Source organism: Anneissia japonica, unplaced genomic scaffold (genome assembly GCF_011630105.1).
Source record: "Anneissia japonica isolate Jap-2015-1 unplaced genomic scaffold, ASM1163010v1 scaffold287867_len1003013_cov215, whole genome shotgun sequence".
Lineage (NCBI taxonomy): Eukaryota > Metazoa > Echinodermata > Crinoidea > Comatulida > Comatulidae > Anneissia > Anneissia japonica.
In genome coordinates this window covers 586,345-605,260 of record NW_022684320.1, presented here as the reverse complement: position 1 = coordinate 605,260, position 18,916 = coordinate 586,345, and the positions used below count along the sequence as shown (strand labels likewise).

The 18,916-nt window shown below is 33.3% G+C and overlaps 2 protein-coding genes across 2 annotated transcripts; one reads left to right on the top strand and one right to left on the bottom strand.

The window, feature by feature from the left end:
* Positions 1-936: 936 nt before the first annotated feature.
* LOC117104550 (DNA methyltransferase 1-associated protein 1-like) lies at positions 937-9,784 on the top strand. Its single transcript, XM_033245408.1, has 11 exons — positions 937-1,182; positions 1,614-1,699; positions 1,906-2,026; positions 3,538-3,612; positions 4,283-4,441; positions 5,066-5,236; positions 5,620-5,829; positions 6,442-6,510; positions 6,808-6,932; positions 7,796-8,051; positions 9,025-9,784. The coding sequence occupies exons 1-11, from the start codon at positions 1,063-1,065 to the stop codon at positions 9,076-9,078; spliced, it is 1,446 nt and encodes a 481-aa protein (XP_033101299.1). The 5' UTR covers positions 937-1,062; the 3' UTR covers positions 9,079-9,784.
* Positions 9,783-18,001, bottom strand: LOC117104557 (lymphocyte expansion molecule-like; the record flags this gene model as incomplete). The annotated part of the gene is given in 9 exon segments (XM_033245416.1): positions 9,783-11,728; positions 12,395-12,519; positions 13,282-13,410; positions 13,924-14,091; positions 14,215-14,358; positions 14,867-15,004; positions 15,430-15,552; positions 17,378-17,548; positions 17,914-18,001. Coding segments are annotated over 9 exon segments (1,204 nt in total), but the record flags the coding sequence as incomplete, so codon positions are not given.
* Between the last annotated feature and the right edge of the window lie 915 nt (positions 18,002-18,916).

Genomic DNA, 18,916 nt, shown 5'->3' with positions numbered 1-18,916 from the left:
AGGGAACGAAATATTATTTCGAGGGAACTAAAGAATATTCGAGGGAACGAAATAATATTTCGGGGGGAACGAAATAATATTTCGGGGGGAACGAAATAATATTTCGGGGGGAAGAAATATTATTTCGAGGGAACCAAATAATATTTCGAGGGAACGAAATGCTTTCGTTCGCTCGAAATAATATTTGGAGGGAACGAAATAATATTTCGTTCCCTCGAAATAGTGTAGTATTTTTACTAACCATGTCCCTTTAGGGGCTCCGTAAATATCGATTTAAATATGCCTTTGAAACCCTTAAATTGTCTAAATTTAAAAACTGTCTAAATTTAAAAACTGTCTAAATTTAAACACTGTCTAAACCTTTTAATCGTAGCTCGACCACACCCACTTTCGTCGGGAAAATCTATCCCTCGTCGGAGGCATCGGAACCCCCAGCCGGGGACCTCGCCATCCCCCTCCCCCACCCCGTCAAGGAGAAAGAGCACAATTCGTCGGGGAGAAACAAAAATTCTATGTATTTTCTACATATTAGTAGACTCTAATATCGATTAAATAAGCCTTTGAAAAATATATAAACTGTCGAAACCTATTAATCGAAGCTCGACTACACCCACATTGCTTTCGTCTTGGGCATGGGGGTTGGGGGCGGGGAGTGTATCACACCGTGTCATAATTACTAACCGGGAAAATTATTATTACCTCCTCCCCCTCCCGACCCAAGACGCCTGTTACGCGCCTGTCAGTCAATGTAGAATAAAAGTGAAATAAAAATACAGCTGGCGCCCTTAATTTTTTTTAAAATATTATTATTTATTCCATGACTTACTTTTGTGAAATTAATGATTTGGAAAACAAACGTTTGAATTTTAGGTTAATTAAATGAAATATTTGGCGAGTTTTGCATTCCATACAAACGTACCACCTCTCCCCGGCCGGCCCCACACTTCTTCGATTCTGGATCATCAACCAAACTAGAGACAGCAGCATAGACTAGGCCTAGGCCTGGAAGTATACGGTTTCACTAGGCCTAGCCTAAATATTGAAAATTAAAAGGGTGTGTAAATGCGTGAAAACATGACATCAAGTGACGTTAAAGACATCTTGGATTTTGATGGAACTGGAGTGATGGGACAAAGTTCCGAAGTATCAATCAAAGACATTTTTGGATCTGATCAGAAAAAGGTAGGCCTAGCTAGGGCTAGAGAGACCCTGCAGTCCACAGCACAACAACGACCGCCTATCCTATCGCTTGTCCCTCTAACCTAGCATAGGATAGGCTAGGCCTAGGCCTACATACAAACATCATTTCTGATTTTTAAGGCATTGGCCTAGGCCGACAGGAGGGTAAAGGTAATTAGCTTATGATATTATTGTATTGTACAATGTAATTTTTTTTTCATGTTTTTTTTTTTTTTGGGCCGTTATCCTGGTTATACCTATATTCGTTATTCTAGCCTACTAGGCCTCCCCCCCCCCCCGTGTCAAGGGGCTAGCTACGCCACTGGGAATGGTGCAGAATAAATTGAACGATCGATTGATTGATTGGTTGGTTGATGGTATGTTTGACGATTACATTGTTTGATTAATCATGATGATATGGTTATTGTTCACAGAAACCAAAGAAAACAACAGAACCAGTTTTCAAACGACCCGAGGGCATGCACAGAGAGCTGTATGCACTGCTGTATTCAGATAAAAAGTAAGAAATTTGGTTTGTTTTATTTCATATACTTTTATAAAAATAATTTTTCTAACACCATATTTTAACAATGAGTGACCAATTAGTAGAGTATTATTAGGAGCCTCGGTGATGCTTAGTGAATGAAGCTGCCCTAGTCATCATCGTGATATTCCATTTGGAGAGTTACAGCTTTAATAATTGTTTATGCAAATTTTGTTTGGCAGTGACCCACCACCTCTGATTCCAAGTGATAGCAACACAGGCTACAAACAAGTTAAAGCTAAACTTGGCATTAAGAAGGTGCGACCTTGGAAGTTTATGCCGTTTACAAACCCTGCTAGGAAAGTGAGTAGCTATAATATAAGTTGTATCTTTATTATTTAATTTATGATTATCAGTAAGGTTTGTATAACACATGCTTGTATTTGACATCTACCTCAAAGGTACCATCAATTGGTGTACTATTTTATGTATGGTTTTTGTTGTACCAATTCACCAAGAATTTACATTATTTGATTATAATATTATTATGTAAAACTTGTATTAGTGCACCTATCCATTTCAAAGAAATGCTAAGGACACTTGAGAAAAAGAGGATAAAACATCATATATCAAAGGAATAATATTCCCTCCATATATCTATTATATATGCAGATAATTTTTATTCATGTATTCAATGTTATTTTGCATTACTTAATAGTATGTTGCAGTGATAGAGTTATTAATAAATTTTGAAATAATTTCGTTGCAGTGGTTACACACTTACACTGATTTTGAAGTCTGTTCAATTAATAATTTAATCATTTCATAATCTATTATTATTATTTTTATTACTATTATGTTACTAAAACCTATCTTAAGGGGAACTTAGACAATGGAGAAATTAGAGAACAATTAAAATAACAACGTTAAGTGGAAAATAACACAAGATATTCCCCTTAATCCGAGTTAGTGCTAGCTATTATTATTATTATTATTATTATTATTATTATTATTATTATTATTATTATTATTATTATTATTATTATTATCTATATATTATTTATATATTAATTCTGCTGGTTCCTCTGCATAACTTCACCTATCTCCTCTGAAACCGCTGGCAGGAATGTGCTCATCTTCCATACACTGGGATTCTATATGTCACGAATAGGATAGACTACTTTTCGACACTGGATATTGGACAACAAGGAAAAAAAACAGCAAAAAACCACTGAAAATCACGTACCTGTTTCACCGTGTTTCGCGAGTCACCTACGTCACATAACTAAATCCCCTCTCTTAATATGTACTGCTCAGATTTAAAAATTATCGAGTCAGGTCGTAAAAAAAAATATGCTTTTTCTCTGAAACACAATTTGCGACGAGTGACTGGTTTGGCTTGTCTTTGCCACATATTATGGTATGTGCTGCTCACTTATCCATTCTAAAACTGTTGTGTGTGTCCCACCCCCACTTCCTGTTAGAAAAATTCTGGATATGCCCTTCATCAAACTGGACAATAATTCCTCACAAGGTCTATCCAGCAAAGACACTCATCTACAAAGACATTATCTACAAAGACATCCTTTAGAAAAATAATAACATGCTAACCACTACATCCACAACGATTATCTCCTTGATTTCACATAACATTCAACAGTATACATCGCCACCTTTCCCAACTCGTTCAACACCGTGCAGAGCACGGGTACAGTATATGCTAGTTATTATTATTGCTGCTGCTGCTGCTGATAATCTTTCAACTGTTTTTTTTTTTGATATATTATTATAATGATCATTATTGTCATGATTATTTTAATGTCTATTTTGTATATTCACCATAAATAATAAAATGTTGTCATGTTGTTTTGTAGGATGGTTTTATATTTAATCACTGGAGGAGAGTGGCAGATGAGGGAAAAGATTATCAGTTTGCCCGATTCAATAAGGTAGGCCTAGGCCTATGCCTCTTCTGTTCCGTCATCCTTCATTCTTCTGTTTTAAAGTATTCATTGCAAATTGTGATAATTACTTTGATACTAATCCCACTAATACAATCATTGTATGCTATTCATGTGCTATGCCAGGTAATATAATTGTTCAAAGAATTTCTTCTGGTTTTCTTGATGTAATATAAATGTCCTTAATACTGTATAGTATAATTTTTTATAACTTATTATTACCATGGTAATAATTATATGGATGTTAATGATGATAATGTTGGTGATAATAAAGATAAGGATGATGACATTAATGATAAGGATGAAGAAGATAATAAAAAGGATGATGTGTTCTTTAATATAGCGCCCTGTAATAATCTCTCAGAGCGCTATTACATATAAAATGTACAGTAATAAAAAAAAAAGACTAATTAAATAGTAAAAAGTATCAAGATGCTTTTTTAGACGGTCCTTTAACAGTCAAGCATGTTGCCTCCTTAATAATTAATGATGATTATAATGAGGGTGAAGATGATAATGTTGATAGATATGATGGTAATTATGATAAAAGATGATGCTGAAGATGATGATGATAAATATAATGATTATAATATAATATAGATAGATATGAACAAAGAAACATTTTTCCTCAGCATAATAATGTTTGTTCTTGTTATAGCAAGTACAGGTGCCCATGTACTCAGACCAGGAGTACCACCTGCACCTCCATGATGAGAAGTGGACCAAGCTGGCAACAGACCATCTATTTGACTTGTGTGGACGATTTGATTTTCGCTGGTTTGTGATTCATGATCGCTTTGATTCTCATTCTCATAGTGTAAGTATCTTCCGGTCTCAAGAGTAAATATTTTATAAAGAATATAAAATAACAAATATTACGTACACACTCATGGTAGATAGGTTGATACCTTTTTCAATAAATTAATTGTGAAAATGGAAATAAATTTTCATTGAATTGAATTATTATTATCAATTATTATTATTATTATTATTATTATTATTGTTATTGTTATTACTGTTGTTGTTATTATTATTATTAATTGTGCTTGTATGCGCACACTTCTAGAGCCTCTATGCGCTTTCCAGAAAATTAGAAAAAAATGAATGGCAGAGCAATAAAAAGGCATTCAAAGTCAAAAAGAAAAAAAATATGGAAAAAGAAGAAAACTAATAAAAATGTCGATGAAAGAATTGAAAAGCTTAAATCTTAACTGGTTGTTCATTCCTGTACACAAGCACAGGAAATGTCACAAGCGTTAAAAGAATGTACAGATTTTACAAAATAATATCAAATTTTTAAAATTTGCACCATGGTATACCTTTAGAAATTCACAACTTAAAATATATATTATACTAATAATACTGGGCAGATAATAATCTATGAAGGTTTCCATTTTATTTCTGATTGCTATCTAAACATTAAATTTGTTTCTTTTTTTAGAAAAGAAGTATTGAGGACATGAAAGAGCGCTATTATAACATAGTTAATAAACTTGCAAAAGTTCGTGCTGACCCAAGCCTTAGCAGTCGAGCTCCGCTTGTGTTTGACGCAGAGCATGAACGAAAACGGAAAGACCAACTGATTAAATTATTTGAACGAACACCAGAACAGGTATGGTTATTTAACTAATAGTGCTTGCAAAGAGAAGCTTTTGAAAATTTACTATAGAGGGTGCTGTTTAGGATTGAATTTTTATGTATCTTTACTAACAACACAATTAGTAAAATTAAAATACATATATCAGATACATACTTACATTTGATAATAATTCACTTAAAACTTAGTGACTTGCACCCAATTGTAACATATTATAATACCTACACTATCTTGTGAGGTGCCCGAATAGTGAGGCCAGACCCTCAGATTTTTTTTCTCTATTCGTCAGTAACCCTGTTAATCACAATATTCAAATCTCACTTTAAAATACTCATAACGCAAAATAATACTCTAAATTTCCTTGTATTGATGAATAAATTTTGTTTTGTACTAAAAAGGTTGAAGAGGAAGAACAGTTGATTCAAGAACTAAAAAAAATTGAATTGAGGAAGAAGGAGCGAGAAAAGAAAGCACAAGATTTACAGAAACTGATTACCGCTGCAGACAACAGCGCAGATGCTAGACGAGCAGAAAAAGCCTTCAAGAAGAAAAAGATGCATGCTGTACCCAGCAAGCGCTCCAAAGACCATGAGTCGGGCTCCTCAAAGGTCAGTACAGTATATTTATTTGTAATTATTTGAAGTTTCCAATATTATTTTTTTTGTAATGGAGCTTTGTCTGTGTTTCGATAACTTTTGAAATTTAATTGATTGATAGTATATTATTAATTTACTGACATCTTTAATGATGTAAACACTGAGTTAGTGCAAGAATTATACAGAGGCCCTCAGTACAATCATAAATACAGCATTGAATGAGAATTTTAAAATACATGTGAAAATGTAGAGCAAACCATAAATGGTCAGCTAAGTTAAGACAAAACTATAAAATACAGTAAATTTATGTCCTGGCTTTTTATATTTTTGAGTATATTTTATTTTATGTAAAGTTGTGGTGAACCTCATTTTGTTTATTAATAGCAAAAAAGTCATTCATACATTATTTAAATACTGAAATGCTGTATTTGTCTATTATTATACTAAAATATATCATTCTTCAAGTTCCTGTAGAATGTGTCCTGTGTAACTTTTTGCCTCTTTGGGTACAATTCTTTAGTGCATCGCATTGTTTTCTATTGTAGTTAGTGAAGGTATAAAAGAAGTAAAAGAAAAAAAGTGAAAAAATTACCACAATTCTGCATTTCTATGCTTTCATTTTAGAATCCTGAAATTGCTGGCATCAAATTTCCAGATTTCAAACAAGCCGGAGCCTCTTTACGCAGTCAGAGGGTATGAAGATTTCTGATAGAATTATTTAAATCTTTGAAGATGCACAAAACTATACTTTGCAAAAATATAAATGTTGATCAGGTATCTAGTTGATTATGTGGTCTAGTGGTTATGACACCAGGCTAGTTATCTGGTGGTCATGGGTTCAATTCCCACCTGAATCACTTTCAAATTGTTCACAAGTCTTTGGGAACATACTGAGCGTTCAGTACGATAACATGTCATTTATCATAAGAATTTAGATTTTATTTTTATGTAGTTAAAGTAATCTTAAAATGTTCTTAATCTTAATTTCAGATGAAGTTACCTTCTTCTGTGGGTCAAAAAAAAATGAAAGCTATTGAGATTTCGCTGGATGATTTAGGCGTACCTGTTTACCCAATGCCAACAACAGAGATTGCTATTCAGTATAATGAACTCAGGTAAGCACAAACTCAAACTGGTGGTGGAGTACCTGTAGGTTTAAGGGCTTTCTAAATATGCTATTATTACAGTACCTCTGCCAACGGAGGCTATGTACTCACCCTTGTCGGTCTTTCAAGATTACGCAAAAACTAATGAATGGATCGTCATAAAATTTAGTGGAATGGTACATAGTAATCAAAGAAAGAAACTATACAGTTTTCAGAAGTCAAGGTCACAGAAATTTGATTTTTTACCCTTGATCATTAAAGAAAATAATTGAATTGCCTCTCATATTAAGGCAGCATTCAAGAAAAAAAAATGTGCCCTATTGTTGGTATTCAGGCACAGGGCGAATGTACCGTATGGTGTGACTGCTCCAGTTTTGACTGGGAATGCCATAAAATATTAAAACCATTTTTTCCAATAGTTATATTATGTTAACCTTCTTAATTGAGTACTTCAATTGTTCCGCAGTATCTGTGTACATGTCAGTTAACGGTTTATCTGCTGGGTTGAGAGAAGCAGTGTGGTGCTGTGCAGTGGCGGCGCCAGCGGGGTGGCAGGGGGGTCTTAAGCTCCCCCACCGGACAAGTCAAGCTTGTAGGGTTATAAATACTGCCTAATGAAATAATCACAAATACATGTTTCATAGAGTTAGATAAGGCATATATGTATGTTAAAACCTGTGGCCAGTGGGGATGTCAATAATTGCAAAAATATTGGAATATCATCTTTTATATTTTCTTCTCATAACATCTATAATTTGCGTTAAGGAGCATGTTGAATAATATTGGTAAATTTTGTATCTCAATTGTAGGTCTGATATAGTGTTGCTATAAGCATGGTTATAACATTGGTAAATTTTATATCTCAATTGTAGGTCTGATATAGTGTTGCTATATGAGTTAAAACTTGCCAAGGCAAATATTGACTTTGAGCTGCAGACACTTAGACACAGGCTGGAAGCCTTGGCTCAGGGTAAGGATATAGGTCCCGAAATGACAGCACTGATGCAGAGTACAAGTCTGACCATTACTAGCCTAGCTGAACCAACTGCAGGGGACTCCCTCACCTCAGGCAAGAAAATATCAGAAATGATAGATGTCGATGTGGTCTCAACTACACCATTAACTCCAGTGAGTAAACTTTGTATTTTATATTCATGTTTGATTTGAAATGTTTACTTCTTCAGTAATAGGGCTTTCAATGGATTTTATATTTGCCCTTTCTTCTTTAACAGCATTTACCATTAATATTGTACAAATATTGACTGGGAATGGTGAAATCTATTGCCCCGAGGTGACGTGGAGACCGTAGCTTACTATCCTCCCAAGGGCCGAAGGCTCGAGGGAAGATAGTAAACTATGATCTTCACATCACCGAGGGGCTATAGATTTCACATTTTTTCCCGAATCCAGAGCAGTCAATATTTGTTTTATATACCTCATATATAGATTCTATGAGGCCTAAAAAAAGTAATGAAAAGAGTACCCACCAAGCTTATTTTTTAGGCCTAGGTGGTCAAAGGGCCAATCTTTCTCAGCGTCGTAGAGGTCACGTCCCTGGTATGTGTGTGTCATTAATTTCATAACGTTATATGTGGGCCTAGAAATCGCGATGGCAAACAAGTACTATTATTTAACGTGATAGTACTTTTTTTCACCTGGAATTTATGAACTATCATTCAAACTACATCATAGGACGTATGCGGTATATAATACATATTATTGTTAAACTTATTATTTACCTTTCATCATTATTGTTAAGTGTTAGTTAAGTTTTCTAAATGTTTTGTAAATGTATTTTTGTATGAATTTAACTTGCAATTGTTTTAATGAGCATTGACCTTGGTTTTTTTTACATGTATTCCTTCATTTCCTTTCTAGATAAATTGTTTATTGATGAACTATTATTGTTGTGATTATTTTTTATTCTTTACTTTCATTATTATTCATATTACTATTATTATTTCATATGTTTATTCATCAAAGTAGTGGAGAAAGTTTTTAATTGACATTAAACATTCTTTTAAGAAAGTAAACCTTTTAAGTACTGTAACATAAACTTTTACTATTGTCATTATAAAATATGTTTTAATTTTTGTTTCAGAGAAAAAGAAGAGCTGCTATAGAATTGAACCTGATAAAAAAGCTAAAGAGGTGAAGTAATAGCCAGTCAGGAGGATTTTATTCAACAGGAAAAATAGCCTTGGTTGTACTTGCAGTCCTTCAAATGTCTTTATGCAAATGAACTGAAAACACCTGCAATCCTCAAATGTCATTATGTACATGAGGGAAGACACTGTGTTATAGGACGGAGCCATCGCCAGGTGATGGCTGGGTTTTTAATCATGAATGCAATGTTGGTATATTGCAAGTTTGCCTGAGGGATCCAAAAATATTTTTGGTTATATATTTACATGGACAGAAACTGTTTCGCTGTTTATAACAGTCCATGTGAAAAGAGATACCTTTTAGTGTTTGGATACCTCATCAGGCTTGAAGTGGTGGTACACTTGTTGGCAATTACATAAGAGGTATTTGTAATGGGTGGGATAGGTTATAAATACAGTCATGGTTTAAACCTTAAAATGTTTTCAGGCTAAGTCAACTTTGCCTAACTCAAATAATTTCTCAGTCGATCTTATTTTACATGTCAAATTGTTGTGCTCTCCATTAATTAATTATCTGTAAGTCAGATTTTATCCAAGTCAAACAGTTTTTCAATGCCATTTTGGATTCGACTTTGGCAAACTTAACTGTATACAGCTTGATAACAAAATCAACATTCCAGTTGGTAGCAAATGACTTGGGTCATCTGTTTAATGTATTATAAGCGAGTTTTTTTGAATAAAATAACACACAGTGTATATTCCATATACCTTTTAATTCATTTACACAAGCATGTGTTCACATACAATTGAGGAATAGTCAACATAGGATTTATTTTCAACCAATGTAAACATAGGGCTTACATTGTTGATCTTGCTATAAAGTAGATATTAAATGTTTTCCTTTTCTTAAATAAATGCATTACATAGTTTTAATTGGCAACATTTATAAAATACCATTTACCTTTGACAATGCTTCCTTAAAAATGTATAACCCTGATACATAATAACCCTCAATTAAAGTAATCGTTTCAATATATACTTGATCGTAACCCTCACCATACTATGCTAAACCCCATAACCACCCCCTCCCCCTTACTAATCATTTTGACTTGCAGATTATATAATCACTTCATTAGATTCATCACATCACAGACAGTGACAATTTGGAAGAAACATGGAAGAACAATAGACCATTATTACCACATATATCTAACACACAGTATTAAAGACAAGAACACATATTACAACTTTTCTAAAACATGTAGACTATAAACATTACTTTGGAAACACTCACAATGTTTATAAACATCTTGCCATTTTTGGCTTTAAAACGAAAGGAATACATCAATTTGAAAGAGCATGATATGGAAGAAATACATTTGCACAATTATACTGTACATTTATCTTATCTTAAATTCTAAGTACATTTAAAACCTAAATCAGTCGTGTGATGAATGACATTGTTATTGAAATATACTGTATTTTGGTTTTCATCATTACGTCTCTCATCTTATCAATATCCCCAATTATTGCACAAATCTTAAGTCGGGAAGACATCTAGGCTACTGTATACGCTTTAGTTACTGAAAATAATGATTAAAAATTTTTAGTGTATTTTCTCTCGCTTCAAAAATATTTACCAAACTTATCCTTGCAACATTATTATTATTTTTATTATTATTTATTATTCATTTCAACAATATTTTGTAAGGGTATAATATAGGAGAATAAGCCATCATTGTGCTGAATTGCATATGGGCGTGGTCCATATGGGCGTGGTCCGTGACTACCTAACCGACGTAAAGAAGCGCTTATAGTTCACATCATCCCACAACAATGGGGCTGAAATGAACCATACCATCTGGTTTACTCCTTACTTTTCCAAAAGATTTGGAATGATCTAACCCGGCAAAAATCGTCAAGTATTCCGTCACTAGCTGTGATCGATCACTTTTTTGGCCAGAGGTCACAGTGAGACGGTGGAAATGTCAACCAGGGTCACCATAAAAACCTAGTGAAGGTTGAGTTGCCTTTGAAGCTATATGGAAGTCAACACTGCCTGGCTCAGACCGGGGCTGAGACACAAGTTTCTCTAGTCTGTATGAATATGCACTGTCCAGAAAAAAAACCTTAAAAATCCTGAAAATTAAATAAACATTTTGAATAGCTCATTGAATAGATCAAATTAGTAACTTCCAAAAAGAAAATATAAAGTTAATTTTTGCTTATTTAAAGACATTTTACTACAAAACCCTTAAATTTATTACTATCCGATTTAAGGATTATGCAAAAGAATAGAGCAAAGGTATATTTAACTGTCCATTAATTGATGGGGAAATTTTTTCTCATTCAAATTCTTAATTATAAGTTTAGTAAACTCACATAAATATACAAATATTTTTAAAATTAATGAGAGTGTAGTATTGAAAAATAGAGGATATGCAGATACAAAAACTAATTTAAATACAGTGACGGTGGGATAAAATTAATGGCAACTATACAGCATTAAGCTTAGCATTACAAATTTTCTTTAATATAAAGTGTAGTTTATTGACTCATAATTCTGAATGTGATTTGTAGCTTCAATAAATTTGTTGCGCATAAATTATCTTTCTTGCTTGAATATAGTCCTCAGCGGTCTGGGGTTTCGTCAGATAAAGTCGATCTTGTGGCTGCACATTCTTTGGTTGGATACGCTCTCTGAAACAGATAATATGCAATCAATAAATTCATTTTATTTCATATATTATTGTAGCTAAAATCAACAAGTGCACTGCCCTCACTAATTAATCAGTCAATGAAAATAATATTAAGAGAAGAATATGCCTTTTTCTAAAATACATAGCTTCTACACTTGAAGTAGAGATAATATTCAAATACTGAAAGTTAATCATGTTTTTGCAACACTCTCTATTAGACATGATGTCTCAAGACTCATTGAAACTACTCCAAATTGTATTATTTCTAAAGTTGGAACTCATAGTCTTTCTGGTTTTGCTAATTATATTAAAACATTATTCATTGGAGAATACAATGAATATTGTTATATTGCTAACTGTTATGTATGTAATGATAATTAGAGTGCATATTCTATTTTATTATTATTATTATTATTATTTTTTTTTTTTTTTTTTTAAATGATTTTCTGTTATACTGGACATGCATTTTATAATCTTTAATGACATTTAAAATAGTATGAGTAATCAATACATTTATTTATCTACAGTGGCTCTCGTGGTAGTGGCTTATTTTAGCCTTAATGAGAGTCTCAGACCATTAATTTGTCATAATTTAATTTATTTATGTCAAGAATATTTGTTATAATTTTTGGTCTATTAAAACATTCTGAGTTCTATGCCAGCTTACAGCATCATGTTATCGCGTTTCGTGCTTTTCCTGCCAACCTTTGAGTTGAACACGCTACAGTGGCCATTACGGTGCTGCGCATCATTCCATTTCTGCATGTCGTATCTACCTGCACCAACGGAATTCTATGTAAAAAAAGAAAATATTCACTTTAAATCTGTGTACAGCACAGGTGGGCAAAGTGTGGCCCGCGGGCCACATGCGGCACGGCAGCGATTTTTTGCAGCCCGAAAATGAATTAAAAACCCTATGTGTGTGGCCCGCCAAGCAACATTGGCTAGAAAACACCTTGTTTTTTACAGCCCAACACCAATCATATGTAAAAAGTAACATTATATCTTAGATATAAGTGGTGTAAAAGCAGTGTTGGGAGGTTTTTGGAAGGTCACTGGAAACATCAAACTTTGGGTGCGGCCCTCAGTGTTAAATCAAAAATTCACTTTGGCCCTCCGACCGATTTTTATGCCCACCCCTGATGTACAGTAATTCTAAGAAATTATTATATCATGTAGAGATTACATATATCATACCGTACTTATTATTTTTTATTTATTTTTAATAGAGCCACTCTGAACTCTGATACAAACATCAATATTGCAGTTGTATGTCTTACAATGAAGTAGCAGAGGAGGGGCATGTAGTGCTACTATTACACCCCCCTTTTGTTTCAAATGTCCCCTTCACATGCCTTTTGGCTATCCATAAAAATATGGTTTAGAATTGTCTTCAAATACAGAAATACAACAGAGCATTGAATTTGAATGAATGGCTCCTCCCCTCTTCAGACTCAACACTTCACCAAAATCCCTGATACACACTGACTTGGTTCCAATGATATTTTTTGCAAGTTAATTATATATGAGTAGTAGTAGTTAATGACCACTTACTGTTTGACCTGTAAAGAACTTTCTTGACCTCTTGTCAAATCGCTCAGCTGATGAAATGAATGGCGGTGAATCTTTGGCCTGTGGTTTGGAAAGCGTTCTTTCTGTGTAGTGCCCTGGTCCAGGGTCAGTCTGTATTTTTAAAAAAACCACCATAAATTAATAGAATTACAATAATATAATAAAAGGCAATAAAAATTACATGATTTGCTAGTGTATGCCGCTATCCTTTCAGCAATGTAATAGAAAACATAATGGTAGTTTTGCACTTGCCAAGGCTTGGTCTTAAGGTACATCCAGGACCCTACTGACCCTTGACCCAAGTTAGTACTTGTCAATGTTCTAACCTGAAGTGACACCCTTCTTTTTTGATGTATTTAATATTTTATTTACAATACAAATCTTCATCACTGTTTTTATATATATATTTATTTATATTATATATATTTTATTCAATGCAGCTTACAACATGAAATATATACAATAGCTAGCTTTTCAAGAATTTAAAGGTTAAGGAAATCAGCTTAGAGTGTTCATTATCCCCATGCAGTAACATCATTTATTAGAGCATACAGTACTACCATCACCATCAGAACCATTCATAATACTGTAATTATAAAACAGGAACATTTTTACAGAACTTACCTTTGACCTTGGCCACTGAGAGAGTGTTGAACAGTAAATTCTTTCTGATGGCTTTTCTGGGTAATGACTCACTTTGCCAAACCTCCCATGCTTTATGTGGTGCTCATCATCCCATTTGTCTGCAAACGATTTTAAATCATATTGGCCTGGCCCAAGATTTGCCATCCCCTGTAAATAATAAGATCAAATGATATAATCTGGGTGCTGCTTACCTAATGCTATGAATTAAAAACAAAAAAGCAAATATTTTTGCAATAAAAAAAAAATTACAACTGTGACCCTTGAACTCACCGGTACTGCAAGATGTCCTGTTTTGATTGGTTTATTGCGATCACCTGTGAAAAGGTCATAGGGTCCACGTACACTTGTTACTTTGTTTGTCAGTTGATCCGTAAAACTTTTGGTGTTGTAGGTTCCTGGTCCCAATTCACAACCCTGCAAAAATCACAATGTTTCAGTTATTCTTACTATAGTATTATTATAATATTAACTTTAATCTACTAATATTTCATCTTTTGCAGTGTTAATACTATCAGACATTTCTTACATGATAGTGCTGCTTGAAGGCCCACTCAGAAAATTTAGGAGGTAAAAATGCTGATAAAAATTTCTCAACGGGGCCCTTTCAGGCCCGGGGATCCGGCATTGGCCTGTGAAAGCAGGGGTGGATTCTGTAGGGGGGGGGGGGAACACTTCCCTGTTTTGCCCCTAAATTAAAAATTTCAATGCTTATCAATATTATGTCTATTCTGAAATGTTGTGGCCCCCCTCCCCATTTGAAAACTGCTAGATCTGCTCCTGGAGAGCTTACAGTTGTTACGCATTTGAATTAGCATTTCAGTATCTTTAAAACGCTATGGCCAAAATGGATCAAATATAAGTTTAGCAATTATATAATTAAAATTCCAACACCGACCCTTTGCTAACAATAATGAAGTCTTACCACGGAAGGTAGATGTCTTGGTGTTGATGACCCGGCATCCAATATTCCAATCGTACTTGTTGATTTCCTAGCTTTCTTTTCTAATGCTGAATGTGGAATACCGCCCTCACCATATGTCCCTGGACCAGGAACCTCACTCTGGAATGAAAAAAAACCAGAAAATTATTAATATTTCAATTAAATATTGAAAAGGATGAAAATGTTAATTAATAGATAAAACAAAATCAGTTTTCACTGGCTTATAAACTTTTACAAAAAAATCATTATTAGCTAATTTTAGGGTCTATGCAAAAAAATAGGACCTGTGTTCATACGTGTCTATTGGTGAGAAAATAAATATTTTATCTCTCCAAATTTCAATAATTTAGCTAAATAAAAAATCTAGCACTATCAACTTTTATGTGTCAAATTAGTGTAATGTGCGCATGTGGGCATCATGATGTCACACAACACCCAAATATGGGCATATCACATAAAAGTTGATAGCATGGACACAGTTTAAGAAATTCAATATTAAGTATCATGACACTAAGATTTTGAAACAAAAATATTTTGATACTAACCGTGGCTGTGTACCTGAATCGCTGTTCTTTGGTGCTGCAAATCCCTCGTACACTTCCTGGTTTCTCTGATATAACTTCTACAAAATCTTTAATGTTATAAGAACTTGGCCCAAGATTCCGTTCCTAGTTATAAAAAAAACATAGAAAATTTACAAATCAAACTCTTATTAGATAGACATTCTTAATGAGCTTATATCTCTAACTTTTCAAGTTATTATGTGATTATTAATTATGCCAATTTAATAGTCAGACCTTTAAAGCAAAACAATTTATTGATTGCTTAATTGCGTATCCTGTACTTTGACCTGCCTTCAATAATTATTGACCCATACATAATAAATGTCCTGGACTACTAATTAAACTAACATCAAATGTGATTAAACATATACAATTTTACATATCATACTGTTCATATGTTGAACCATCACAAATCTGTTGCGGTCTACTTGATGAATACCCTTCCCTTCCGTATGTGGTAGGTACATAGGAAGTACAGTATATTTAATTATCAATTTTTCAACATTATGTATTTCAAATTGGGAATTGAAATAAATTTAAAAATAAGAAATAGAGATTCAATTAATCATTAAAAAGAACCAGAGAAATGTAAGTATTAATAGAAAAAACAGAATAAATAATTACAATAATAATCAATAATTAAAACAATTATATCTTGTGGAGAGGAAAGGTTTAACAATAAATTCAAATTAAAATAATATTTATTATAATCATAATTACCAGAAAAGATATTACAGCATGCATTTAAAAGTATTTTAACACAAATACTCAAAAGTAGGAGATAAATTTAAAAAGATATTCATTGGACAGAAATTGTTTTATATATAATCTTTAATTGTAATTTTATTTTAATTTTTATATTAAGTTTTTTAATTAATTTTGAATTAATTCTTTATGTAAATTTTGAATTGAGAGGTTGTTATTTATTTTACTGTAATTTAATTAGTTTAATACGCTCTTTTGTTTTGTCTTACTATGTGTATTGAGGGTCCCTAATGATCAGCTTCGGCTGGATGGACCACCCTCATTAAAAATTGTTGAAATAAATAAATAAATAGAGCTTTGCTCTATGGTATAATTTAATTTTAAAAAATAATGTTTGAAGGCTTTTAATTTACTATTATTGTATAATGTTTATGATATTATGTTTTGTTTTTTATGTTCAGGTGGTTGAACTAGTACAGGTGTACTTTGACCTGATTTCCTCCACTTTGCTTTGTCTATTCTATGTTGTGAGCAGAATTTGAATAAAATAAATAAATAAACAAATACAAAACAGATATAATTATTTAAATCTACAAGAAAGAATATCTTCACTGCCTAAGACAAGTAAAGTGGTTAATTGTCAATTAAGATCATGAAGTGTTTACTCAACAAAGGAAGTGGTAACATTATACATTCTCCCTATGCATTATTCATGAATTATTTAATTGGATGTACATGTGTAACAATGTTGCCTGTACTTGAAGCTGAAAATCCGGCAGCCTTCTTTATTTGAATTAGAATTTTTATTTTTATTTATATTTTTATATATTTAATGTAATCTTTTATGTATTTTGTAAATATTCATTCTTAATTTGTAAATGTGTAATTTCATTATTTGTAATTAAGGCCTTTATATTTTTGTAAATGCAATAATTTTAGCCTTTGACTACTTTTTGTATTATTTTTATACCTGAATAAAATAAAATAAATTATAATACACCTAAATAAATCCTTGTCATGTGATTGGTTGATTTAATATCACATAACATTTTACATTATTACTCTTAATATTGCTTGTTGGTGCCTCTTACTTTCAAAGTTATCACCCTTGAAAATATTTGTGCTTTACCACCCTCCATTTCAAGATCTCCCACAAATACTTTATTATATCCCAATAAGTCCATCCTACGAAAAGTTAAAATATTTTAAAATTCTTAACACCTACAATTTTGCGTTTCTTTTCCCATTGATCTTTGTGAAGTAGATGTGGAAGAGCAGCCATTCTGGACACCTCATACGCCCTCGCCCAGCCAGGTCCTGATGCCCGATGATCCACCGCACTCTTGCTGAACCCTCCAACCTCGGTTCTATATACTCCGGGGCCAAGCTTTCGCCTCTGAAATACAAAAGTAATGAAATGATAGAAAGGGTTTTTTTTAGTTCGATAATTGATGATGCATTTAAATTTGGCAGAGAAGTTAAAGCCTAAGGTATGCAGGAGTAGGGTGAGAGTGGAGGATGATGGAGATTAATACTACATATTTGTGTTACATTAGTTTCATTTATGCATATTTTTCATTTTTTTATATTTTGCTGTAACGAGGAAGTGAGTCTCGCATTTTTATGGATGTGACAATAAAGTATATCTATGTCTAAGTCATTCTTTGATTTTTCATTGTTAATAATACAGTACCGCTTCTGATTATGTACAAACACTGTATGTGATTGGGGAGAAGATAATTCATATAAAGAAAAACTTACAAGTGGATCCATTGACTTAGAGCAGGAGTTGACTTGTGTGAATGTTCCAGGCATTTTACTCTGTGGGTGGATTCCAGCAACATCGAACCTGAAAAAGAAAAAAAATTGAATATTCAACAATGAGAGACAACCCTCTTCCATCTGTTTTTTAATGTTTGTGTACAGAAATCTCAATAATGTGGCTAAGACTTGAATTACAAAGGACCCAATGACTTTCGACTTTTTTTTTACATGCCCTGTGGCTAAAAAACATGGGGACCAGTGATGGAATTCAACCAAAGACATCATTACCAACCTGAGAGATTTGAGATGTGTAACTACACCAGTTGTCTGTGTGGGGGGGAGTCAGGGCCACCGCCGGGGTCCAGGGGCGGAACCCCGGTGACGGTCGGGTTTGAGCCAAACAATCAACAGTTGGTTGTGACAATGAACGCGCAAGGCCACACGCCTCCTAAATTCTACTGAGTGCGTGGTTGGCAGAGTTATTTTGGCCAAAAACTTTTCTCGGTGAATTGATTCTAGAATGATATAACAAAAGATCTCGAATGATTTACTGCATGACCGTTTTTATATTTTTAATAAACAAATTTCTACAGTATTTTTAAAAATATTTTCCCCTGAACTTGTGATAATTTGTTATCACCCATAGACTTGTGCTAATGCGTAACAAATTTATGATCATGCATGTGTTTCTACAAAATGTGTATATCATCCAAAATCAATTAAATGCCGGAACCATCCCGCACGTTGTCAGACGGTTGGTAACTATGAAAGGACCCAGGTCTTCCATGGTATAGCACACGCACAGTGGCTACTATACCATAGCAGCTTCTATTAAGGGATCGGGAATTTGCCTTCCAGATGTACCAGGGCAAATAAGGAGTTCTATGTACACGGTTTAGGTGATTGAGTAATTCTGCTGAATGACTCTGTAACCAAGAACATGCTACTCTATTCATTCAATGTGGAGGTAAGGCTATATATTTCAATTAATTCATATACT